Source organism: Pelodiscus sinensis, chromosome 22, assembly GCF_052426305.1.
Source record: "Pelodiscus sinensis isolate ZL-2025 chromosome 22, ASM5242630v1, whole genome shotgun sequence".
NCBI classification, from domain to species: Eukaryota; Metazoa; Chordata; order Testudines; family Trionychidae; genus Pelodiscus; species Pelodiscus sinensis.
This window is the reverse complement of record NC_143073.1, coordinates 6,622,736-6,647,820: the sequence shown is the minus strand read 5'-3', so window position 1 is coordinate 6,647,820 and position 25,085 is coordinate 6,622,736. Positions and strand designations below refer to the sequence as shown.

At 47.7% G+C, this 25,085-nt stretch overlaps 2 protein-coding genes across 2 annotated transcripts; one reads left to right on the top strand and one right to left on the bottom strand.

Moving 5' to 3' along the window:
- Positions 1 to 5,750: 5,750 nt before the first annotated feature.
- Positions 5,751 to 6,653, bottom strand: LOC149521806 (zinc finger BED domain-containing protein 5-like). The gene has a single exon (XM_089772710.1). It carries the CDS (start codon positions 6,651 to 6,653, stop codon positions 5,751 to 5,753), a length of 903 nt encoding a protein of 300 aa, XP_089628836.1.
- Positions 6,654 to 9,087: 2,434 nt separating this feature from the next.
- On the top strand, positions 9,088 to 19,597 carry THEM4 (thioesterase superfamily member 4). The gene is made up of 7 exons (XM_025182769.3): positions 9,088 to 9,233; positions 9,819 to 9,964; positions 12,387 to 12,546; positions 12,642 to 12,807; positions 12,950 to 13,060; positions 14,996 to 15,120; positions 16,086 to 19,597. The coding sequence occupies exons 2-7, from the start codon at positions 9,827 to 9,829 to the stop codon at positions 16,142 to 16,144; spliced, it is 759 nt and encodes a 252-aa protein (XP_025038554.2). The 5' UTR covers positions 9,088 to 9,233; positions 9,819 to 9,826; the 3' UTR covers positions 16,145 to 19,597.
- Positions 19,598 to 25,085: the final 5,488 nt, after the last annotated feature.

Sequence of the window (25,085 nt, the reverse complement as noted above, 5' to 3'; positions counted from 1 at the left end):
CCATTGTCGGTAGACAGGCTACTGGATTAGATGGACCTTTGGTTTGACCCAGTATGGCCATTCTTACGTTCTTATATTATGTTCTTACACTAAAAAGGGTTTCCATTTTTTGAAACTGAATTTTGAAGATAAAATTAGAGAGGGGAGTTTTGGTCCAAAAAAGCAGAGTTGATTCTTTTATGATCCAAATTCCTTTGCTCCTCCCCATCCTTCTGGGCCCCACACAACAAGGATTTATATAGTAAACAACCTGTCTATATTTCTCCTCACTCATTGTTCTGTGCCTGCTTGAATCCAAGCCAGGAGCCTTTCAAAATATTCCCTGCTGCCTGATTGAGCTGGTACAGAATAAGTTCTTCTCTGTGTAACTGAAAACAGTGGCCAACAATAAACCTTACCCACACCCACTCACCACAAACTCCCCTTGCTGGTGTGATTCACCCCTACCACCTCCGTTCCAAATGTTTTGCCAAAATACTTAGCGTTGCTGTGGCAACAGGGTTGAAAATCCAGAGTCCTTAGCTTGGTGCGGTGGAAGATTTCTGGCATTGTTTCGCTGTTAGGATCTCGTTTCGAATTGTGAATCACTCCACATGGAGGAAGTGACTCCCCCATAAGCACTGACCCAGCCAGGCACCAGAGTGATAGCAAATAAAATGTGTGTGGCTTCTGACAATATCTTGTACAAAGTAGAAGCTGTTGGGAAGATAATGCAGGAAATAGTTCCCTCACTTTTTACCAGGGTGACATTTCTTATCGGGTTCAGAGGCAAACACAGATGTTCAGATATTAACATAGATATTGAAACTCGCTAATGATGCACAAAATAAAGGTCTCTTTTCAGACAGGCAGCTGCTCACAGTGCACTTATGTAAATTTCAAATATATTGGAGATTACACAGGAAGTCAATGGCAAAGCTAGAAAGAGAACCAAGAAGTCCTGGTTCACTGTTCCCCTATTTTAATCACCACTTTTTGGGTGTGTTTTTAGCCCTTGAACATTATTATTTTTTATTATCTGAGTCATGGTGGTGATTAGTACTCTGGCCTCACTTGTGCAAGATGCTATACAAACACATCATAAAAAGTTGTGGTCCCTGCCCAAAAAAGATTGCACTCCAAGAAAAAGATGAGACACAACAGGTCGATATAACCAGTACTTGTGAGGAGAGCCCAAGAATAGGATGAGATGAGTGATCTATGTGATAAGTGGCAATGACATTAAACCAGCTGTCACTCTGTTGGGACACAAAGGTCTGCCGAATTCTGGGCACTTTTGCAAATGTTGCCATTTAGGTGCCTACATGAGAGCAGAGCTCACTGGAAAATCTGGTCCCAATCATGAAGGCTTTTGAAAGTCAAGATGTAAGTGACATATTCACTAACCAAAGGGGAAAGGGATTTGTTTTTGCGGTCTAGAGTGTGCTGCTCCTACATAAAACAGCATGTACCTTCCTGGCAAGATTCACTTTCTCCAGCCAATTGCACCCCATGTGGCTGAATTGCAGGATGAGGAACCACCAGGTTCAGGTTCAACTCTCAGCTCTGTTACCACAGACCAGGATGCAGCTGAGAAACCCTAAGCCCTGTGAGTTTGTTTTGCCTGAGCATGCGCTAAGGAATTCCAAATAGACAGCAAAATAAATCTGAAATGTATCTGAATAAAATACAGATCTTTGAAATAATTTATTTTATACTGGATGTGAATTATTGTTTTGTTTGGCAACATTTGACAACAAAAGGAAAATTGTAAGGGAGGCCAGGACCTTGGAGGGGAAATTGTCAGCTCTGCAGCTGAGGTACTCCTTGAAATGGGTGTATTATGCATGTAAAATTTGGTCTACTCACTGAAATACGTCCCTCTGGGCTATAAGATTGTGCGTCTGTTGTATATAATGGGAACAACAAGATGAGAGAGAAAAAAAAATTGGAATACAAACTGGAGCTTTCACAGATATATTGGGTGGGCTACTGGCAGAGTTTTGTGTGTTGCTAACATAGTCATCCGAAACGGCTGTTACTGTCTAATAAACTACTCAGTATAGTTTGCTGAACAGCTGTAACCTGGCAACTGATTGCATCTGGTTAAAAAGCAAAGAAAAAAAATTCTTTCCTGTGAATAAGCTCCTGATTCATTCCTGCCAATAAACCACAAAGGGCTGCAGAGATGAAATCATGGCTCCATGCAGACAGCCAAGCTCTGAAGGAGGAGGGGAACTGGGTTTGCTCCAGAGTAGGTGGGGTTTTTGTCAGCCCTGCAGAACAGGGTTCTCTCCCTGATCTTCATCAGAATTGCTAGCCTGCAGGAAATGTAGCCAGATGGACTTTGACATAGTGGGCCAAATCCATCCCTAGAGTAAATCAGTGAAATCAGCAGTGTTACCTCTGTGATTAATCTGGCCCAGAGAACAGCCTTTGGGTGTGGTTGAAATAATTCTACAGCCTCTGCCTTCTCTTCCTCTTTAAGGGTGGATTCAGGCTGGGGCCAAGCAGGGGAGTCCAAAGGCAGATCCCCCTTGTGGATTAAGGCCAAAATACAGAGAGAGATTGGGCCTCTCTAGCTCTGGGAATTGAATTCCAGCCCTGGGTTGGGTGTGTACACTGACAACAAAAGATCGAGCAGGCATGTTCCACTCAAGCAGCTTCATGTTCAATCTCTGGAGCAAACTTTCCACTACTTCCCTGAGAATCCAGGCTACCCTTCCACCCCACCCAGTTTATTTTAGCCAAGTGCTATGCTGGCAGATTAAACGAGGTGTACACTGAAAATTCCAAGCATATTCCTAGATGAAAGTGGAAAAGAGGCAACACTAGGGAATCAGACCCTCTACTTTGGAATCCCAGCTCTCAAGATGGCCAGTCCTGGATACTAATGAAGACTTCCCTCCCCACCAGCCCTTCATGGTCCATTAGATTCATTGTACAGTGTTGTCCCTATGTGATGAAGTGGAAGGGTTCATTCACCTTGCTATGTTGCATGTAATTTCTACTATCTTAGAGTAACCTTGTGTGTGTGCCTCAGTTTCCCTGGGCACCAATACCTAGATGGTGATGGGAATTTCAGGTGTGACACTGTATGCAGTAGTGATTCCCTCTGTAACCTGAGCCCAGGAGGGGGTGCAACAAGGGCTCACCTTTTGCCTGGGGAAGCAGGGCAAAGGCTGGAGGAGGGGCCTGGTCGCAGGGGCTGAGACCAGGAGCTTGGAATGGGGCAGTCTTGGTAGGCAAGGGAAGCATGTGAAGGGTCAGCGACTTAGTTCTGGGGCTCCATCTCCCCAGAATAGATTGTACTGACTGCTTCTGGTTACTGTGCTGACAAGTCTGTATCCCTGTTGACTCATAAACCTTCTGTTCTACCTGCTGGCTCAAAGTCTCCTCTGACTGTGGATGGGGTGCAGGCCCTGGTGACTTTCCCCTACTTCAGTAATATCCTAATAGGGGGATTTTTTCCCTAGCCCCTGGAGATAGAGACCAGTTTATAGTTCTCTGCAGCTGAACATGTGATTTGAATCAATAATTTAGGCCCTGATCCTGCTGCCATGGAAGTCAATGGGAGTTTTTCAACTGACTTCCAAGGGAGATTGACGGAGTCCTTGTGGGTATCATTAGCTGCAAATGAAGTTAGCATAACAAATGTTATTAGTAGGCCATGTATCCGAGGCAGTACAGAAGCAATGAATGCAATAAGCATCCATATTCATTAAATGCATTGCTTCTAGTTTCATTTCCCTGTCCTGAGGGAGTATGGCCTGGCCTTAGGGTTACGGCACAGAATGAGCATCTATTCTTGACTCTGCAGCCCCGCGTGATAGGAGAATGTTCTTTTTATGTGGCAATCAGTCAAACGATCATTTTCTTTGCATTGACATCACTTAACGGTCATTCCGAAAGAAGAGCATATGGGGAAAGGAGGTCTGGGGACTATGAGTGCATAATGGGGAAATCACAAAATGTACAGGTTTTAGAAGAAACTGATATTAACAGAGTAGTGGCTGATTAGGAAGGCATTGTTTCAAAATTATTAAATTCGACTTAAGAACTCCTGATTTAACAAATTCGAACTAGCGTATCCTCACTACGGGGAAGCATCAAAATGAGTCTGAGGCAGGGTCCATTAATGTGGACGTGCTACCTCAGACTTAGAGCCCCAGGAAGCACTTTGGGGAGCTGCAGGAGGCTTCCTGGAAGCCAATCAGTTCGAATTAGCAGCACTGGAGTGTCCACACTAACGTTATTTTTAACGTTATTACTATTTCAGAATTAGTGTTACTCCTTGTGAAAAGCAGGAGTACAGAGTACGAATTCTGCTGCCCATTATTTCAAAATAACAGGCTTGGCAATGTGAATTCACCACCTATAAATTCAAACGGGGGGGAGGGGGCGTTATTTTGAAATACAGTCCTAGTGAAGACCAGGGCTAAAGTGCCACAGGTCTACTCATTACCTTTTTCCTGTTCACAGCTCCATAATCACAGAACTGCAAGTAAATGTCAATAGCAGGATGTTTTAATTATTCATCATCGGTGCATTACTGTATAGTGTTCAGTCATATTTTTAACTAATGGACACAGAGTGTGTTCTTGTCATTAGCAGAGGTAATAGTAACAGACATGATGCCAGAATCTGGATATACAGAGGATGCTGCTGTCTGTTCAGAAACCAAGATGTGTTTTGTCCTGGGACTCCCTCTTGTGTTAAAAAGCTTAACAACCAGAGATAATCCCCGCTCCTCTGCATTTCTATAGCAGTGGTTCCCAACTTTTTCACTAGTGCAGACCCCCAATCACCCCACCAAACCGTTCACAGATCCCCATCAAAGCAATTCTAGCCACTATGTACACTTCATTAAATGAAAAAGGAAACATGACGCATACTTGTTTCCGAAGTCATAACAATTCAATTGAACATCTCATCACAACAAATTACCACGATAGGGCCTACATAGCAACAAATAATAAACTTTTGGCTTACCTAATGATATCCCTGGTGTTGTTTCATTGACTTCAAAGACTGGATGTCAGGTTGGATGGATGACAGTCTCAGTCGTAGGTCTGATTCAACACAAAGCCTACTCCGGTATTTGGTCTTTATTGCCATGAGAGCCAAGAAAGCTGCTTCGCACATATATGTTGTGGCAAAGGGCATCATAAATTGTGTTATTTCAGACAGCTCTGGATACTGGCTACATGAAGCCAGTACTCAGCAAGGAACTTTTGTGAGAAGACCAGCTTGAAAGCGTGGTCACAAGACATTTTGATTAGGCTGTCTTGTTCTTTTGATGTTAAACTAGCAAGGGTGTCACTGTTAATGCATTCAAAGTGATTTCTAATCCAGTCGTTTTTGGTCTCTGGAACTGGAAAGTACTTTTACAGCTGTGTTTACAGGCTTTGCAGATGCTCCCTGATTGTATGTTTAACATCGTTAAGGAGCTGCATTTCTGATGTAATCAAAGAGTCAGAAAGATTGCTAAATGAGTTGCAGTTCGACTGATCGATTCGACTGGACCACAGTTCTAATTTCTTTATCATTGCTTCAATTTTGTCTTAAACTTGAAAATGTGTCTCTGCTTTTCCCTGCGGACTCAGGTTGAGACCATTAAGATGGCCAAAAACATCAGCTAAGTAAGCCAATTTATCCAACCAATTAAAATCATGAAAACAATGGGCAAGCTCAAACTTTTTGTCCATCAGAAAAATTCTCACTTCTCCTCGCAGCTCAAAAATATGCGTCAGGACTTTCCCTCTGGAGAGCTAGCGGACCTCCGTGTGCAGCAGCAGTTGACGGTGATCACTGCCCATCTCATCACATAAAACTGCAAACACTCTTGAATTAAGAGGACGGTCCTGGATATAGATAACAACTGTCACCGATTCATACAATATGCTCTTTAAGTCAACAGGGATTTTCTTCGTAGCTAGGGCCTCTGTGTGAATGCTGGTTGCATATGGAACGACTGATTTAATATGAGTGATAACTCCACAGTGTTGACCAGTCACGGCACAAGCCCCATCTGTGCCAACTCCAACACATTGTTTCCAGTCAATATTATTACCAACAATAAAACAGTTCAGCATATCAAAAATTGCCTCTGCAGTTGTGCATGTGGGTAGTGGTTTGCAAAAAAGTAAGTCCTCGTTTACTTCCCCACTGTGTTCATACCTGACAAAGACAAGAAGTTGTTCCAGGTTTGCGATGTCAGTTGTTTCATCCATTTGTTGTGCATAGAAGTGACTCTGGTGTACTCTATTCATCAACTGTTTCCTCACATTCTCGGCCATTTCCTCAGTTCTATGCTGAACTGTATTATTCGACAGTGGGATCAGATTTATTTGTTTGCATGCCCTCTCTCCAAGCATAGTATTTACAATTGTCTTGGCTGCTGGTAATATTAGCTCCTCACCGATTGCGTGTGGCTTTCCCGTCTTGGTTATTAGTTGAGCTACCCAGTTGGAGGCCTCCATTGCCCTTGTATTGTCACTACCCGTTACCGTCGTCATCATAATCTTTTCACTTTCCTTGAACTCAGTAAGCTTGTTTTGAAAAAAATCAAGAGGCTTGGACTCATATTTGCCATGTTTCTGTGTTAGGTAATGGCAAAAGTTGACTGGTTTTAGGCTTTCATTTGCTAACACCTTGTAGCAGAGACCACACATTGGTCACAGTTCATTCTGACTGCCGGACCAAGTAAATCCAAACTTGAAGTAGTCAGCGGAGTATTTTCTCACTTTTCATTTACTTGGGTCTGTTTGTTTAGACAGTCCACTTGTGGATGATTCACTCTGCACATCAGTCTCCTTTCTCTTCAGCGAGCCTGATTTCAGCCACAGATCCATGTTGAATGTATGGCTAACGTTTGTATGCTTCTAACTGTTGTGATCGTTTCATCACACAAAGGCACCACAACATAGATTTTTCAAACAGCAATAAATAACATTATGGGAAGATATTTAATTTAAAAATAATAATTGTTTGTAACTTTGCAATTTATTTAAAACTGATTTTCTATGATAATTTTTATATATCTTTTATTTTTTTCACGGACTCCCTGCAATATCCTCGTGGACCCCAGGTTGGGAACCACTGTTCTATAGCAGTTCTCTTCCTGAATCACTTATAAAGTTAAGCTGCAGTGAGATTAGACATAGGGAGCATTTTTCCTCTTACTGAGTTGCTTCCTGAGTAAAACATGGCAGCTATCCAACATCACAAAGTAATACCACATTAACATACCAAAACAAAAAAAAGAGGTGTATGTTGTTGAACATCATTTTGAACTGTTAAACAGCTGGGCTATGTCTACACTCGCGGCTTTTTGCGCGAGTAATATGCAAATGAGGCTAAGCATGGAATATTGCTGAGCCTCATTTGCATACCTAATGAGACACCATTTTTTTCAGAAGAGGCTCTTGCGCAAGAAGAAGCATCTACACTGCCCCTTCTTGCGCAAGAAAATCCCTCTTGCGCAATGCCGTTACATCTATTATTTTCAGGAAGAACATCATTGCGCAAGAAGGTTTTTCTTGGGCAAGAAGGGGCAGTGTAGACGCTCCTTCTTGCGCAAGAGCCTCTTCTGAAAAAAATGGTGGCTCATTAGGTATGCAAATGAGGCTCAGCGATATGCCACGCTTAGCCTCATTTGCATATTACTCGCGCAAGAAGCCGTGAGTGTAGACATAGCCCTGCTGAGTTCCAATGTAGAGATGGCTGCACTTCAGGAACACCAATTTGCCTGATGTGGAAATCTTACATTGAACTCAATGTCGGTCAAATTCTGAGACTTATATGTTATATTTAGTCTGTTTCTCCCATTTTTGCACTGATTTTAAGACAGTTTTAAAAATCCCTGGCTCTTGTGAGAGATGATATTTACAGTGTTACATTTCAACGGGGTTTCTTACTTTTCAGACGCCATCCTGCACAAAGTCATGGGAGGCCGTTTCACAGCACTTATGGGATGGCAACATCATCCTGACAAGCACTCTTCTGTGATGCGGTACTCAATAAAACGTCAGGGCAGTCCTGTACATCCTTCTATTTTCTTTGTTTCTTGTCCATGTAAATTGGTGAGAGTAATTACCAGAGCTCGCTTTTCCCCAGACGTTCACAAAGCTGAACCTTTGCTAGGTCTGTATGACCAAAACGTGACTTTCAAAGAAACCCTCCCCTCTCAAAGGAATTAAATAAAAATGCAGGCCTGCCACATAAAGAAAGCTTTGTGAAGTCATTTGGCAACAGTCACGTCATAGTCATAGGATCTCACATTCCTCATTGCTCATCCTATGTCCACTTCTGTGTCAGGACAGAGGTTTCAAGTATACAGTATGTAGGACCTCATCGGCTTTATGTCAGTGAGAGCTAGATGGCATAAAGGTATGGGGCTATGCATGTCAATGAGAGCTATATGAGGCTAGGTGGCTGCTGGGGACCATATAGGGCAACAGATAGCCCAGGGGATGTATAGGGACCAGGAAGGGATGTGTAGGGCTCTATAGGGCCTATATGGGTACATCCACACAGCAGGGCTAAATCCGAAATAAGCTAGGCAACTTGAGCTAGGCTAATTGCGTCGCTTATGTCGAAATGGCTTATTTCGAATTTGGACGCGTCTACACAGCACTTATTTCGAACCCGAGCCCTCTTCCTCCGCCTTCCCTTAACCCCCCTGCAAGGCGGGTTGCAGGCGCCGGAGTAAGACGTCCTCCGGCCGGACGTGGTTTGGGCATGACCAGGGCGCGCTACGAGCTCGCTGGCCCTGAGGGGGCCGTATGGGAGTCGAGGATAGTTATAGGGGCCTGACAGTATAGACTGGGGGAGGGGCTATAAGGTCCTCCACAGAGGCCCAGCCGGGACTGGATGACCCTATAGGAGTGTGGGGGGCTCTGTGGGGGCTATATGGGATCATTCTATAGGGTCTGCCTAAGCCCTGGGGGTGTCTCTTTCTATAGATCTATATAGGACCTATAGCTATAGGCGCGGGAAAACGGTCCCGCTCCAGCCTCCCCAGGTTCCCATGGCAACCGGGGACAGGGCGCCGGAAGGGGCGGGGCGGCAGCGCGCCGACCCTGTCACGTGTCCCGACGCGCGACGTCACTCCGTTGTAACGTCCAAGCCGGCTGCCCCTCCTGACCTGACGTTGGGTCGCCGGGGAAGCTCGGCGGCGGGGGCTGCGGCCGGGACCCACCCGCACCCTGAGCTCGCCTCAGAGGGCGCTGCCGCCTGCACTGGGGTCAAAGGTCAGCGGGAAGCCCCCCCCGCCCCTCCTCCCCCGGTCTGTGGGGGTGTCAGAGGTCAGCCCATAGCCACCCTAGGTCAAAGGTCACCGGGGCGCCCCGCATCCCTGCGGGGGCCAGGAGGTCGTTCCAGGGGTCAGAGGTCACTGTGGGTTCAAGGTCAAAACCCTCCCCCCACACACCGCTCTGGCAGCTGCTGCGGCCTGAGCCCTTGGGGGGGCCCTAAGCCCCCCCCCCTTCAGGTTAGTGACGTAGGCACAAGCCACAGAGCTGGTGCTGGTGTTAGAGCCTGGCTGAGGCTGGTCCGGCCCTTGCTGCGCAGCCCCTGGTCGGAGGGCCGGGGCTGGCCCCAAAATCCCCATCCCGCCTCAGCCTCCACCCAGCTCCGTGGAACCTCCCAAGCTGCCGCTCGCCAGCGACTGTGAAATCAGCCTCCGGTGGGCAGGTCCCCTCTGAAGCCGCTAAAAGCCCGAGCCAAAGTGATTCCCGTTTGTGGGACTAAGCTGCATCATCTGCCTTCTGTGCAACCGGGACAGCGCTGAAGGACTGCCTTGGCAGAGCAAGATTCAGTGTTTGCTGTCTCTGCAGAAGAAGCCATGTGGAGGAATTGTATTAGGCTGGCAAGGGGGCTCGGTCAAAGTGCAGTTCTCCGTCTGGACCCAAAAGTGCCATGCTGTGGTGGTGTTCGAGGGTTAAATCCAGGTGCCCCATGCAGTCCGCTCTGGAACTCTCTGGTGAGTATCAGTTCCCAGTTTGAGGGACAGGGAGCTGGAAGGCAAAAGGTTTTCAGTCTCAACTCATTCTCAGTTTCATTTGTGAGTCTTTAAAGTGTCACCGGACTCCTTGTTTCAATCTCAGCTCTGATGCTAGCTCTGTCAATGGCCTTGGATTTAAGCCTGGTCAAAAGTGGCCACTCGTCTGGGATGATGTGATTTATGGGTGCCCAATTTGGGGTCTGCTTTTCAGGGGTGCTGAACATCTCCCAATGTCTCTGCAGTAGTAGATGTTCAGGACCTATGAAAATTAAGCCACAGTGTCTCAGCTTTTGACTCACTGATGTTGAGGCATCTAAAATGAATAGTCAGTCTCAATTTCTCAACCTGTTTGCCTCCCAGTTTCCCCTCATTAGATGAGGGAGCGAAATCTCTTAGGGTAGGAAAGTTCTCTCTCCACCCCATCGTGAAAGCCTTTATATAATAGCCAAGTAATATTAGTGGGTGGTGACCTTCCTAATTAAATTATTTTCAAAAACAATTAAAAAAAAAAAGCTTTTGCCTTTCTTAAACGTAACAAATCAATGCCATCTGAATTTCATTTGCTATATTAAACTATTTTCTTGAGTATCTCAAAGATGTTCTCAGTGTCATCATGAATTATGCACCATCTTCACTTCTGTTCCTTAAAACAGACACAGAAGACTTTATGCTAATAAGATCACCTGAAGGCATACTTAATCCAATTCCTAGCTTGGAAATATTTCTAGCAGATAGTCCTAATGTGTTAATAATACTACCTGTATTACAAGCAGCAGTCTTATGAATAATAACACGTTATAGTATTTGGGCCAGAACTTGAGGTTTGAAGACCTAAGAGCAATAGAAAAGTTTCACAGGCTTTGGTGTTTTTTCTTCAAATGAAGAGTTATTTTTTAAAGCCAAACTGTGATCTGCTAGGGTTTGTAACCTGGAAGCAGAGATGCTAAAACTGAAATTAATTGTAATCAATTTTAATCAAAAGCAAAACTGACTTTTATTGATGTGAGATGTGGTCAATAAACGCAGCATCAATAATGATTGTAGATTGGTTTTGGAAACTTGTAAGATAAGTTTTAAAAAAAGATGTTTAACTATGTGTCTGTGTTCACAAAGTGATATCTTGCTACCTCATTAAAATATACTCTGCTTACTTGGAAGAAAAATTTATATATGCATACTTGATGCCATTTAGTAAGTGCATTCGGAGCAGGAGGAACTACTGCTTTCCTACCCTGGAAAGGATGTTCAGAATATTTGGCTAATGTTCTGTCTAGAGCTAGTTTCACTAGCTAGCAGTTGGTCAAGGTGGGGACCTAATAAGACTGAGTGCGGACCACATCCGTCTTTAAATATGTGACAGACTGTTATAAAGAGGAGAATGAGCAGTTGTTCTCTATGTCCCCTGAAAGTAGGACAAGAAGTAATTGGCTTAATCTGCAGCAAGGGAGACTTGGGTTAGGTATTGGAAAACCCTGCTGACTATAAGATTTGCTAACCATTGGAGTAAGTTGCCAAGGGAGGTTATGGAATCCCCATCATGGAGTTTTTAAGAATAGGTTAGACAAACTAATACTTAGTCCTGCCTTGGATGCGCAGGGGATTGGACTAGATCACCTCTCAAGGTCCCTTCCAGGCCTATGATTCTATGATTTTTATGAAACGCTTGTCAAGCATGGTGTTGTAAGTTTACTTGGTGGTTCCTCAGTGGACTAGAAGACTTCTCAAAGTCCCTTCAAACTCTACATATGTACCAGTTACACCTCTGTAAACCGGGACTCTTTCATCCGGCAACATCCATGGTCCAATAAGACCATGGATGTTCCAGGATGCGTGAGTTCCGGCACACTGCAGTGAGGGAGGGGCAGCCATGTGCAATGCAGCAGAGCGGGAGGAGAGCTGTGAACCCAGCACCACACGCCAAATGGGCTAACCAAGTCAGGAAGCTGCCAGGGGAGCCAGGAAGCCCAGCTTGTGGCTCATCTGGGTTGTTCTGGGGGCAGGTGCATAGAAGCCTGGTGCGCAGCTCAGCTGGGCTGCCAGAGGGGCTAGGAGTGGGGAAGCCCAGCATGTGGCCTAGCTGGGCTGTACGGGAGAGCAGCTAGTAAGCTGGTGTCAGCAGGGCGAGGGGGAGCAGTGGCAGGGGGACCAGAAATGACCTCCTCTGGTCCCGCAAAATCCCTCCAAATGGCTGGCTGCTAGCCTGTGGCTCTCTACTCCAGGCAGCAGGAGGGGAGGAGGAAGCTTCTCATATACCTCCCCCTCCCCCCAGCAAAATCTCTCCGCTCCCATTGGCTGTCTGGTTTTCATAGTTCTTTGAAGACTCAACATGCTATATGAATGCTCATCAGGGTTATTAGGAAATGGTCACCATCTTCATGGTATTTCAACCATTTCTTTTCAGGCCTGGCTCTCTCAGTCCAAACGGTCAAAGGATTACGCCCTCCCCAACTCCAGCTGGAGCCAGGACATGATGGATTTGTATAGCAGGTTCCTGGAAATGTGTAAAGATGGGACATGGAAAAGGATTCCTTCCTACAGCGATACTGCTGATCATGTACCAGGCAAGGCTTGTGTGCATGTGCGTGTGTGTGTGTGTCTGCCTGTTTGTCTCTGGAATTCTAGATCATCTGTTGTCACTTTTCCTTCTCCCAACTAGAATCGTTGAAGCTAGCAAATGAGAAGGAGCGGAAGGGAACCCGCTTCTTCCCCAGAAACTTAGATACCGAAGGAGTGGGCTTCGAATATGCCATGTTCCTTAACCCGTCTGAGAAGAGAATGGTGTGTTTGTTCCAGCCAGGGCCCTATCTGGAAGGGCATCGCGGGTAAGGATGTCATGTGAATTGTCCTACCTGAGAGTTCTGAGATACTCACCTGCAATTGACTCAGGTGGGGAGCAGCAGCTCTTATGCCTCAAGCGATTGTGTTCAACCATCTCTTATGTTGCCCTCCTCCTCTGCCCTTTAGGTTTGCCCACGGTGGTTCCACTGCAACTATCATTGACAGCACTGTTGGGGGCTGCGCTATATTTGTTGCTGGCCGGGTGATGACTGCTAACCTCAGTATAAACTACAGGAAGTAAGTGATCAAAGGCTTCTCTGTAGCCTCAGGGCTTAGCTGTAAAATCAGGGGGGCTATGACCGTGCAGAAGATTGTAAGCTCTTTGGGGCAGGGCCCATCTCCTGGGTCTGTACTTGTGCAGCATCTAGTGCAGTGGTGGGAAACCGAGGCTAGTGAGAGCACTGAGTAAATGGCCCTCCATCATCTCAATGGCCCACAAGATTGTTGTAACCAAGATGATCTGCCAGGACAGGATGGTTTTGCTAACTGCACTTTGCATACCGAGAATTTGCGGGGTGCCGATGAAACCGTACCAGCGCTTTGATTGGATGCAGGGGGAGCGCACGGCTCTCACAGTCAGTGTTGTGTGCAATCAGAACACCCCTCCCTTCATGTGCCCTTGCTTTACGGGCCTCACTTTAGTAATGCCGGTAGAGAAAAAACGACACAGTCAAAAACCAGCAGAATCCGGCAACCCTGTGCGTGAGCAACAGTGAACAAAATGTTTCGTGGACCATGCGTAAAAACCCCCATGGGCCACAAGTTGCCATGGGGATAAATAATGACTTCAATTGCGTCCTGCTCTGCTGTAATTTGACAACTTGATGCTCTTAGACTTATGGCCCTGTGCACCACTGCCACATCCCGGCAGCCCTTTCCGAAGAGCAGTGGAATTACAACTAAGCCACTGGATCAGTGTTCCCTCTAATTTTTCCCATCCATGTGCGGAATACAAGTTGTTACATGCACCAAGGCCTGTGCTGCTGTTGTGCACCATCAGTAGAAACCAAAAAACCCTAGATTTAATTTATTTTTTTAAAGTTAGCATAGGGATGATTACTCCGGTCAGGACAGGTTAGGCATTTTAGAACTCACTCAAATAATTAAATTTAAGTGCAAGAGAAATAAAAATGTACAGACCCAGCAAAATACTAAAATAACACACTTTGAAAGAATAAAATTACAGAGAATATCTGTGCATTGCAGGAAGTATCAGGTAGTAACAACAACAATAATTCAAGTATGTGTTGGGAGGTGAGTGTGAAAGCAACTGTGGGTGAGTGACATAATATGTGTGACAGACTGTGTGGGTGACACAGGGACAGGGTGTGTGGGTGGGAGAGCGAGACAGAGACAGTATATGTGCAGGCTGCTGCCTGGTACATGTCTAAGAAAGCCCTGTCTATGTAAGCTGTCCTGCTATGTTCCTGAGCCCTGTTGTCTCCCCTTCCCCTGCCCTGCCAAGATGGAAGGGAGGAGAGAAAGAGAGAATGTGAGTCAGAGAGAGACTGTGAGAGCTGCTGCTGGGGAAATCTCAGGTTAAACACTGCACTGCCTCTTCAAGAAAGGCTCTCACCCTTCAGGGTAGACGTCAGACCTCAGTAAGAGGCTCTGTCCCCTCTCTCCTACTCTGAGGAGATGTAGTAAAGGGAGAGAAGGACAGTGTGAGCTGACTGCTGATGAAGGCTCAGAAACAGTGCACTGCCTCTTTAAGAAAGTCAGGCAGTCACTCACTGTTCAGACTGTAGCAACTTAAGAGTTCCCTTGAGCCAGGCTGTGTTTCCCTCTGCTTCTCCATGCTCTGTAGAGATGGGATACAGGGCAAGGAACACCCTGGCATCAGGACTCTCCTCCTACACTCCCCACCCCCTTCCCTGTACAGCTAGTAGGAGGGTCCCTCTCTGGAGCAGCTGCAGGACGGAGCAAGGTGGAGGGAAAGACACCTGAAAACATGCTGTCAGCTATTCACCCTCTGCTAAGCAGCTGGGCAGCATGTGAATCTCTCTTGTGTGGCCGTGCATGCACAAAGCTTACAGGGAACACAGCACTGGCTTGGGATCTGGGTTCAGCCTCCCTTTACAATGTGGGCCTGGCACTGGATCTTTCTGTGCCTCTAGTCCCCATCTGTAAAATGTGGGCTCTCCTTAAGGATCAGCTGTTTTTTCCTTGCAGTCCCATTCCACTGGGTTCGGTGGTCTTGGTGGACAGCAAAGTGGACCAGATCGAGGGAAGAAAAGTGTTTCTGTCCTGTCACGTCAGGAGCATCGATGGCCAAACACTTCATGCCGAGGCAACCGGTAAGGAGCACGCATCTGGCTTTAATAGCTGATGAAGAACCTTTGGATGCTTGGTCTCTGGAGGGTCAGGTAGGGCTGTGGGGGCCTCAGACCTTCTGTCCCAGTCAAGGTAGCTTTGTGCAAGGAACAGAACAGTGTCTGGTACTGTGTCTGCCGTCCCACACTGGTGCCTGGACATGACCACAGCCTCCTCCAGCCACACCACCCAGGGTACTGGTGGCAATTTAAAGGTCCCAGAGCTTCCCCTTGTGACGTAGAGTCCTGTTTGCCTCTTCTTCCATCTCCAAGAACCACCTGTCTCTAGGTGTCCCAGTCTTTCCTTGGGATGATCTGGATGGGTCATCAGTGCGGTCTGAACTCAGGGTGTGGTACTCTGAACGCACTAGGCTCAGTAGCCGCAGGCTCAAAAGTTTGTGAACCAGCCAATAGAGGGCAGCAAAGATCTTGTCTGTTAAAAGGCAGTGTGCAGCACGATCCGCTAGCCCGCCCTGTCCTGTTGAAGTCAGGGCGACTTCTCTGGTGCAAAACTCCTTGCTGGTGGGTGGAGCTGAGAGACTGAGGCCTTGATCTGGTCTCTTCCCTGTGTAAGGTCCATGCTGGCTGAATCCGTAAGGAAATACCCAGCCCTGGTCCTTGCTGCTTGCTTTGCAGAGACGGATTGCAGCTCCAAACCTCTGGCCTTTCTCAGCTTGGGGAGAAGCTGCCGGGCCCCCTACGTGTGCTGCTCAGGAGAGCTGTCAAAAGAGCAGGATCATTAGGCCTTGGTGGCTTGGCAAAGCAGAGCGAGTCAGATTTCTGCAGGAGAGTTGGTGACTTGAGAGCAGCCCTGTGCCAGTGATTGCAGAGCAAAGGGCAGGCGCTGCCTCTCCCTGTGAAGTTCCAGGGCCCGGCATGCATGTGGCTCTCGGGTTGCCATGGCTGTGTTCTGAGCTGACATGTCCATTCTTTCTTCCATCCTGTCTTAGCCCTGTTTATCCAGCTGAATTCCACGAAGTCCCTGCAGCAGCAGGTGAGCTCCCAGTGAGTCATCTTGGCTTGTCGGACAACCAGGCTGCAGCCGAGCCCACCTTGGCCTCTGCTTCTCTCCCTAATTCCCTGCTTTGATCTCTCCTGCACTGAAGAGAGAGCTCTGCCCTAGGGGGTCTCCTGAATAACAGTGATGTGGTGCAGATTTTTCTGCATTCATCGACTTTGGAGGACCTCTCTGGAAGCTACCTCTGTCCGTTGAGCTCCACTGCAGTTGTCATGTCGTCCCACCTTCAGCTGGCCGGTCAGTATCTGATTCACCTCCGAACAAGAACCGATTTGTTGCCTGTTGTGCAGAGAACTGCTGCTGGGAGTTGGTGCAGTCTGTGGATTCCAGAGACAATGAGCTGTGCGTGTGACTTGGTGTTGCAACCTCACATCTTTTATCAAAGAACAAATGCAATTAACCCTTGGTCTGCCGCTTACTGCACTGCAAGCATGTAAATTCTCTGTTCTTACATGTATCTCTTATTGCTCCTTCCATATGTCTGCCAGCCCTCTTGGCTGCTGAAGGAACTTGCTACTTGATAATTCAGCATGCTGTCTGTCCTTTACACCATACGCAGTCTAAATGGGATGGGTAATGGTCCAGATCTAGTTCTGCTTGAGAGTGATCCACACCCATATTGTATCTTATCCGGTTGCTGTGACCCATTCTTCTTTAGCATGGAGAAGTTGCAGGAGGTGGGAGGAGACTTTGGCTTCCGTGCCTAAAAGAGGGTTAAGTAGAACATAATTTGTCCCTTTTGTTGGACTTAGTGGACAAATCAGTTAGTGATGCCCGAGTCAGAAGAGAAACCAGCTCCTGCTCTCCTAAGAGCCAACACAGGAATTAAAAAGCAGATCTGAGTCGTGGGACAGATCTGTGGACTTGGAAGGTGCCGTCGTGAAAGAATCTCCGCAGAGTTTTGCAAAGCCATTTTTAGTGCTGGTTGAAACATTTCCATTCCGTCCTTTTTCTTGAGGGGAAAATCTGGACTTTGATCAAACAGAATTTTTGCAAAAAGTGTCCACTTTCCCCGGAAGGCTGTCTTGATTTCGAGTCAAAAAGCGGAACGTGGGAATGGAAATGATTTTGATTCTGAAATGCAGCTGCACAGTTCAGGTGCCTTTTACTCCTATTCTGTGTGGGGTCAGGGTCCCCAGCCAGATTGTGTCTCTAATGCCCTGCAGTCATGGGACTGCCCTGAAGTGTGACCTGCCTTACAAGGGGACTTGGAAGCACAAGGCACCACCCGCAGCATTTCAGAATTACACTATTTTAGGGTTTGATTTTTAAAACTCCCAAGTTCTCCTTGGAAAATGTAGATGAAAATGAAACTTTTTCATGGCACCCCACCGCTCACTTTCTGGCTACCAGTAGAAAACTTTCCATACCAATAAGCTTTCCCTGGAGCATTATGAAAACTAGCTTAATGGGGAACTGGCTTCTATACGCTTGGTATGAGCGCACAAACCAAAATCTCTAACAACAGATCTTAGTCAGACTGAGCCTCTCTCCCCCTCAACAACTTTGTTCTCTGGATCCTGCACTAAGCTTCGATAGCAGATCTCTGGACATTGAATTTGCTGCATAATTAACAGTTGCCAGCGTACAGTCGTTTTCCTCTTGGGAATAAGTTATCCTTTCAGTCTCCTGGTTTCTCTTCCAAACTCTGCCACTGCCTCAGCTTCCTTACCTGTGAAATAAGGGTTCATGAAACTTGTCTGTCTTGAATTAATCCTCGCTGTTCTTCTCATATCTTGGTCAAGCACTAAGTATTGTAGATCTTTAGATGGATCTGAGAGAGAAAGCAAAGAAAATGTTAATAGAGGTAACAGAAGTAATATATACAATGTTATTTATTTTTGTAGTTAACTCACTGCAATCTTGCTACTTCCATGAGAGCGCAGGATGTTTTGCAGAAGCCTCCTAAGGAGTTTGCCTATAGCTCCCCTTAAAGCTAATCTTGAATGGGACTTTAATTTGCTCACTAACAAGCTGCAGAGATTTTTGCCTGTGTCCAGCACAGAATATTTGTATTTGTGGAACCCAGGGGTTTACACACATTGCTAGGACTGGGACGACTTGAAATATGGGTCGGTCTTACATTCTCAGTGGAAAATGTTTCTTTTAAATGTGTTTCACTTGTGCGAAATTGAACGTCAGCAGTATTGTCCTGGCAGCCTTCCTCTGCAACCCTGCAGCTGCTCCACATCTGCAGTTAGACGGAGCTGATTCGCTGTAGGTGCTCATCCCGGGACTGAGCCGGAGCAATTTCTGTTCCCTGGTCCCAGCAGTTCAAAGACTATTGGATGGGAGCAGGTGCATTTTAAGTTACCAAAATGACTCTACAAATGAGCATTTGTTGCCAGCAGCTAACATGGTCTGTGGGATCACAGTGAGACCCACCAGTGGGAGACCTGCCCACCGCTGGCAGCAAGGACGTACGTATGTATGGGGGCTGTGCCTGTCCACGCTCCGTCTGAACACCAGCATGGTTTAAAACTGCCTGCCCCCAAGCTGTGTCCGTGCCGCTGATGGGGGGAGGACACTTCTCAAAATTCTCCCCATTAGGGATGGAACCAGTTAACCAGCAGACCTGCCTGGGCTGGAGCAGCTCCCCGCCTGTGCTGTTGCTGGGGCAGGGGCAGGGATGTAAAATCCCGTTTAATTGGTTAATCGGTTAAAGGTTAAGTTTGACTGGTTAGCCAATTCAATGGGAGGGTCACTCCAGCCCAGCTGGAACCCCCCCACCCCCACCTGCTGCAAATGGGGGCTGCTCTGGCCAGATTGAAGCACCCTGGGCCTGTGGCAAGCCCCGTGGGGCTAGAGTAGCCTCCTTCCCAGGATGTGCGGGGAGTTGCTCTAGCCCTGATGTAACCAGTAAGCCTCACCCATTTACTGGTTAACCATTAATATCCCTAGGCAGGGCTGGCGTGTCCCCTGGCCCATGGGTTCCTGGGTAAGCGATTAACTGGTTAAATGTTACGTTGAACCAGTTAAACTGATTAAATGGGATTTTACATTCCTAGAGAGACAACCTAGTCCAGAGTGCTCCTCAGGCGCATCAGAGCCTGAAAGTGACCAGGCTAGTCCCACCTTCAGAGCTGCTTGAAGAACAAAAATAACCCCAGGGCAGCAATGCAGCAAATCAGATCAGGTTAGGGAACTGGAATACTTGTTCCGTGCTCAGCCGGTTCCAAGAGTGCTGCTAAGGAAATCTCTCCCAGCCGAGCAAGTCTTTCTGCGAGAGCCTCGATCCGGGGCTGCGGCATGAATGGACTTTTTGTTCTTCACCCACTGCAGAGGGTTTAAATTTGTGCTCTCAAATATCCGAGTGCTGGGTGGGGTGTTCGGTTTAGTTTATCTTCTTTGTCGCTGGTCAGAGCAACGCAGTCCAAAGGGGATTGTTTCTGCAATCTAAAAGGGGCGTGACCAACGAGGAATAAAGAGGTTTATTTCAGAGCAGCTCCACGGTGGTCCTTGAGTTTTTTCCCCCCTCGCATGCAACTGTGGCAGGGCGAATGCTCTGGATAGCATGGTTTTCAGATTGCGCTGTGCTGCAGTAAGCTGCTCTGGGGGGAGGTTGGTTCTCAATAATAATTGAGGGGGTCCTGCTCTCTGCTGTTCTGTTCTTTATTTCAGAAGCATCTAGGCCTCATCAGGGATCAGCTCCCATGGTGCTAGGTGCTTCACAGACACACAACTTGATGATGGTCCCTGCTCGAATGGGCTTAAACTGTAAGACAAGAGCTAGCTGCTGGGCATATATGCACTGCCAGCATTGCCCTCCTTCGTGTAAAACGCTCCGTGACGTCCTCTCTAGGTAACGTCACAACTCTAGGGCAGTGAGGGACAACCTAGGCCACGTGAGTGGCCCTCCTCCATTTCAGGGAGCCACAAGATTGTTGCAACCAAGATGGTCTCCAGGATAAGGGTAGTTTTGCTCCCAGCGCTTGCATCCCTGGAATTTGCAGGATGTGCCGATGGAACCATGGCAGCGCTGTGATTGGCTGCAGAGGGAGCACCCGGCTCTCCCAGTCCATGTGGTGTGCAGTCACCTGCACCTCACTTCACCTGTGTCACTTTAGTAATACAGGTTGGCCCTTCCTGGTCTGTCACCCTCAAGATCTGACTGATCCCGGATGAGGGATTTTGCTGGAGCATGGGAGGTCATTTTTGGACCCCTGCCACCGGCTCCTCACCTGCTGCTCTACCAACACAGTGGGCAGCCCATCGCTGCTGTGGCTGCACTGGACAACCCAGCGCTTGGGCTCTAGGCAGCCATGTGCACCGTGCGCTGGGGCTCTGGACAGCCTCGTGCACTAGGGCACCGTGAGCAGCTGCACGCGCTGAGCTGGGGCTCTGTTATCAGTCCCGTGCACACTGCGAGCCAGGGTTCCCAGCCCCGCTGGGCAGCCCTGCTACTACACGCTGGGTGGCCCTGCCGTCAGCTCCCTGCAGACAACCCGCTGCCCTGCTGGCCCCGCAGGGATCCTTACTGCTGGTCCTACATTGGGATTTTGGTCCTGGAGCGTCCATGCCGGACTATGGATGTTGCTAGACCAGAGACTCCTGGTTGAGAGTTTCAGCCTGTACTGGCAGGAATAAAACTGTGCAGCTGGAAACCAGTGGAATCTGGCAACCCTGCATGTTGGAAAACGGTCGTCTGGGCCACACACAGAACTCTACTGGCCCCCCTGCACGCCGCTGGTTCCCCACTGCTGCCCCAGGGATGCCAAACAGGGACAGACCTGAGCTCCATCTAGCCCAGTGTCCTGTTTCTGACAGGGACCAGCACAAGATCTTCTGAGGAAGGCATCAGATCCCCAAGCAGCAGATACAGGATTAATATCTCATAGACTCGTGAATCCTGAAGCACTTGGTATAATCTCCCCCTCCCCCACACAAAGTGTTTCTTACTGTGAGCTAAGCCAGTGTTTCTCAACCTTTAAAAAAAAAAAAAAAAAAGTACCTGCCGTACTTACATTTTTCAGACACAGACAATTTTTTCTACCATTGCAACACGTTTGTTTAAACAACTTAATCGTAGCCAGGCGAGCGATGAAATTTTTGGGTGTAAAAAGTACAAAAATAATAGTGATATAAAACTTAAAACAAAAATTCAGTTTTCCTCCAATTTCAGTTGTTGCAGTACCTCCTCCCCTCCCCCGACTTCTCTCGAGAACCCCTCAGGGTACTCGTACTGCTGCCTGAGAAACACTGAGCTAGGCTAGCTCTGGTCCACCCTGTTAGCTGTCCTAGTGTGCAGTCTCCCTTTGCAGCAATACAGTTGAAGGTCCGGAAAGGATCATGGCAGTGTAGTCTGCGTTGCACAGGCCAGAGAACTAGTCTTATTGACACACACGGATGCTGGCGCTCCCTGGCTGCCAGTAAGGAGAGGCACTTGGAATGAATGCACTCCACCTTTGTTCTTTTCTTCTTTATCAGAGGCTGCTCCTTGGGAGACAGAACAAACACCTGTAGCCTTGATCAAACACCGGGAAGGGTTGGGCCTCGTTTAAATCCAGGTAAAAAGCTGGTGTAGTGAAGACGAGCCATGTCCAGTTGTTTCCCTGCACACTGTGCTGCTAGGACAGCAGTGCTGCCTAGTGGACAGAGCACCTAGCTGTGGCTCAGGACATCTGAGTTCTTGACCCAGTTCTGGCTTGGCTGGAAGATCTTAGGCAAGTTGCGTCCCCTCTGGAGACGGGATAATGATCCCGATCTGATTTGACAGCTACCGTTGAAAAGGACTGGGGTTTATTACTACTACACCGTTATTACATGCACTAAAGGCCTTGTCTACACTTAAAGTTTTGCAGCATCAGCTGTGCTGGTATAAATAAAGCAGCGGCCCTGCCTTGTGTAGGCAGATCTAAAAGTGCCTCTGCCACGCTTGGTTTGGTGATATGATATAAGCCATGCTGCCCTAAATGCTTTCTAACTGAATTACTGTGTCCATGTGGAGGCTTTTAGCAGCGCAGCTATGTTAGAACAATACCAGAGCCCCTCCCAATGTAATGGAGAACAGGTTTCTGGGAAAAGTTCAGAAAAGGACAACAAATATGATTAGGGGATTGGAACAGCTGCCATGTAGAGAGAGATTAAAAAGACTGGGACTTTTCATCTTAGAAAAAGAGACTAAGGGGGGATAAAATTATGACTGGTGTGGAGAAAGTGAATAAGGAAAAGTTATTTACTTGTTCCCATAAGGATTAGGGGTCACCAGATGAAATGAACAGCAAGTTTAAAACAAACAAAAGGAAGTATTTTTTCACACAATGCACAGTCAACCTGTGGAACTCCTCGCCAGAAGAATTTATGAAGACCAGGACTTTAAAAGAGCTAGATAGATTCATGGAAGATCGGTCCATCAATGGCTATTAGCCAGGATGGGCAGGAATGGTGTCCCTAGCCTCTGTTTGTCAGGGCTGGGAATGGGTGACAAGGGAGGGATCTGATGAGGGATTTGATGATTCCCTGTTCTGTTCATTCCCTCTGGGACACCTGGTATTGACTCCTGTCGGCAGACGGGACGCTGGGCTCGATGGACCTTTGGTCTGACCCAATATGGCCGTTCTTATGTTCAAGCCTTTGGTACTAGCACATGTCCACACTAGGAAAAAAGGTGCTTCCTCACCACATAACACGCAAATCCCCAGCCAAGACAAGGCAGCTTGTTGTCTTCACCTGTGTTGGCAGGTCACGGTGAACAGGGGAGTCTAAGGCTTATTCTCAACCAACTGCTCTGTGTCAGAACGCCAGCTGTCTGGACGCTGCTAGGGCTTTGGGGAGCATGAAGAACTAGCTGAATTCAGTGCTTTTTTTGTTTAAAAAAAAAAAAGTGCCAGTACACCAGGGGAAAAGTTGTTGAGAAAAAAATAAAAGCTGGGGTGAAGCTGGCATTGCCCTTTTAAGAGACACGGACTCTTTAAGACACGAGGCCCAGCCGACTGTCCGACATTTGCATACAGAGGTGCCGATAGGCTCCGTTCTTTCCAGGTAAGCTCTGGCTGGAGGTGCCGGGACTGAGTCCCAGGCAGTACCATCACAAAAAAAGCACTGGATGTATTACTTGCTCTGAATATGGTGTGCAGGATGAGACGTGTACTTGCTATGGCCTTTGATCAAGCGTGGCCGATAGGGGAGCCAAGCAGGAAAGGTCAAACAATGGCCCAAAGAGGGGACCATCCCTGTGGACGCTGGAAGCCGATAGCCGGGATTAGATCCGTGAAGATGTGGCTCCAAGGGAGCGGGATGTGCCCTGGCGATACACCCAGGGAGAACGTGGTCACTTGCGCTTTGCCCGGGCCAAGCTACGTCAGGTCCCAATTGCTGGAGAGAACCCAGCAGTGAAGATGTGCTAGTTGATGGCAGAGATGTTCTCGGGGCTATGCAATACACCACCCTGAATGCAATTCCTGCCAGAGAGCAGAGGGTGCAGGGGGAAGCAGGATTTTATTTGCACGTATTAAGCACCGGCAGCGTCATTTCTAAGCTGGAGCCGAATGAGGAGAGGATGAACAGGGGCCTGAACAGCGCTCAGCATGGGAAAACCATTCTCTCCGTGTCGCGTCCTTTCTGCTATTGGGCCAGTCTCCCAGGGGAGCGGGGGGCTGGTTTTGCCAAGCTGGGAAGAGGAAGCTGGGAAGCTGGGATTGGGTTTGCCTTTAAACCTCCAGGAGCTGAGCCAACGGGCTACGGGGAACAGGCCAGCGGCTGGAAGGCCGCCGGAGTGTGGAGAGGGTCACGTCAGGAGCTGGAGGTTGGGAGTTAGAGGCTGTAGTGTAGGGGGTGGGGTCAAAGCTGACTTGGGTTCGTATGGACTCTCATTAAACGCCCTTTTGCTATCATGCCTATTTTTTAAAACCCCCGCAAGAGTAGCTAAGCAGCTGCTGTGTTGTGAGCATGGCTTTCTAGGCTGGCTAATATTGCCTCGTTGTCGAATATGCCAAGGGGGTGAGGCACCTCTAAAAAAATCTACTGTTCCCGTCTGCCTGACTTGTTCCACTTGCTGTCCTACACACAGAGGCTATGTCTACACGGCAGAGTTTTTGCACAAAAACTTGTGGCACGTCCACACCTCAAGTGTGTTTTTGCGCACTTTTGTGAATCGACAGAACAGAGGGTCTTTGCAGTACAGGTATTCCTCTTTCTACGAGGAATAACTCCTTTTAGTGCAAGAGCTCTTACGCAAAAAGGTGTGTGTGGACAGAAAACGGGGAAAGGGGGATTGTGCAAAAACAGCCTATCAAAAGAAGCACAGGTGCCCTGGTGGCCGTTCTGTGAATGGTCATCAGAGCTTCCTTGCAAGAGAGCATCCATGCAGTCTGGACACTCCCTTGCGCAAAAGCACATGGCTTTACCGATGCGCTTTTGCAGGGTGGATGCGCTCTTGCGCAAGAAGTTTCTGCAGAAGATCTCTGGGTATGTCTAGACCATAGGCTTTTGTCAACAAAGGGCGTCTAGACTACATCCAGTTCTGTCGACAAAGCAAGCCGCTTTGTCAACATGAGAGTGTAGACGCAAAGGACAGTGTAGATGCAATATTGCCTTCTGTCGACAGAAGGCGTTATTCCTCGCAGAATCAGGTTTATGGCTGTCAACAAAACTGCCGAGTTCTGTTGACGTTATGTTGACAGAACTCGGCGGCAGTGTAACGACCGCAGGTATAATTTTGTCGACAAAAGTCCACTTTTGTCAACAAAACCCTGTAGTCTAGACACACCCTTTGACTCAAAGTCAACCCAGATTGCGGGCAGCTGTTCAGAGGCCAAACAAGTCCTGTCTCTTGAGCGGAAGCTCAGCAGATGGGTGTCGCCCATCAAAAACTTCCCCCTGCGACCGGTCCCTTCGTTGCTTGCTGCAGCAGTGATGTCCCGGATTGAGCGAGTGACCGAACTCACTCGGCGTGCTGCAGCAGGGGCTAGGTTTGGGGGGCAGAGAGGCAGCT

What these genes read in the sequence shown, in the direction of transcription:
- LOC149521806 (XM_089772710.1), bottom strand. Translation starts at nt 6,653, where the DNA reads ATGTGTGGTCTCTGCTACAAGGTGTTAGCAAATGAAAGCCTAAAACCA.
- THEM4 (XM_025182769.3), top strand. Translation starts at nt 9,827, where the DNA reads ATGTGGAGGAATTGTATTAGGCTGGCAAGGGGGCTCGGTCAAAGTGCA. An exon ending in TACTGCTGATCATGTACCAG is followed by an intron (nt 12,547 to 12,641) that starts GCAAGGCTTGTG and finishes TCTCCCAACTAG; the next exon opens with AATCGTTGAAGCTAGCAAAT. An exon ending in ACTTCATGCCGAGGCAACCG is followed by an intron (nt 15,121 to 16,085) that starts GTAAGGAGCACG and finishes ATCCTGTCTTAG; the next exon opens with CCCTGTTTATCCAGCTGAAT.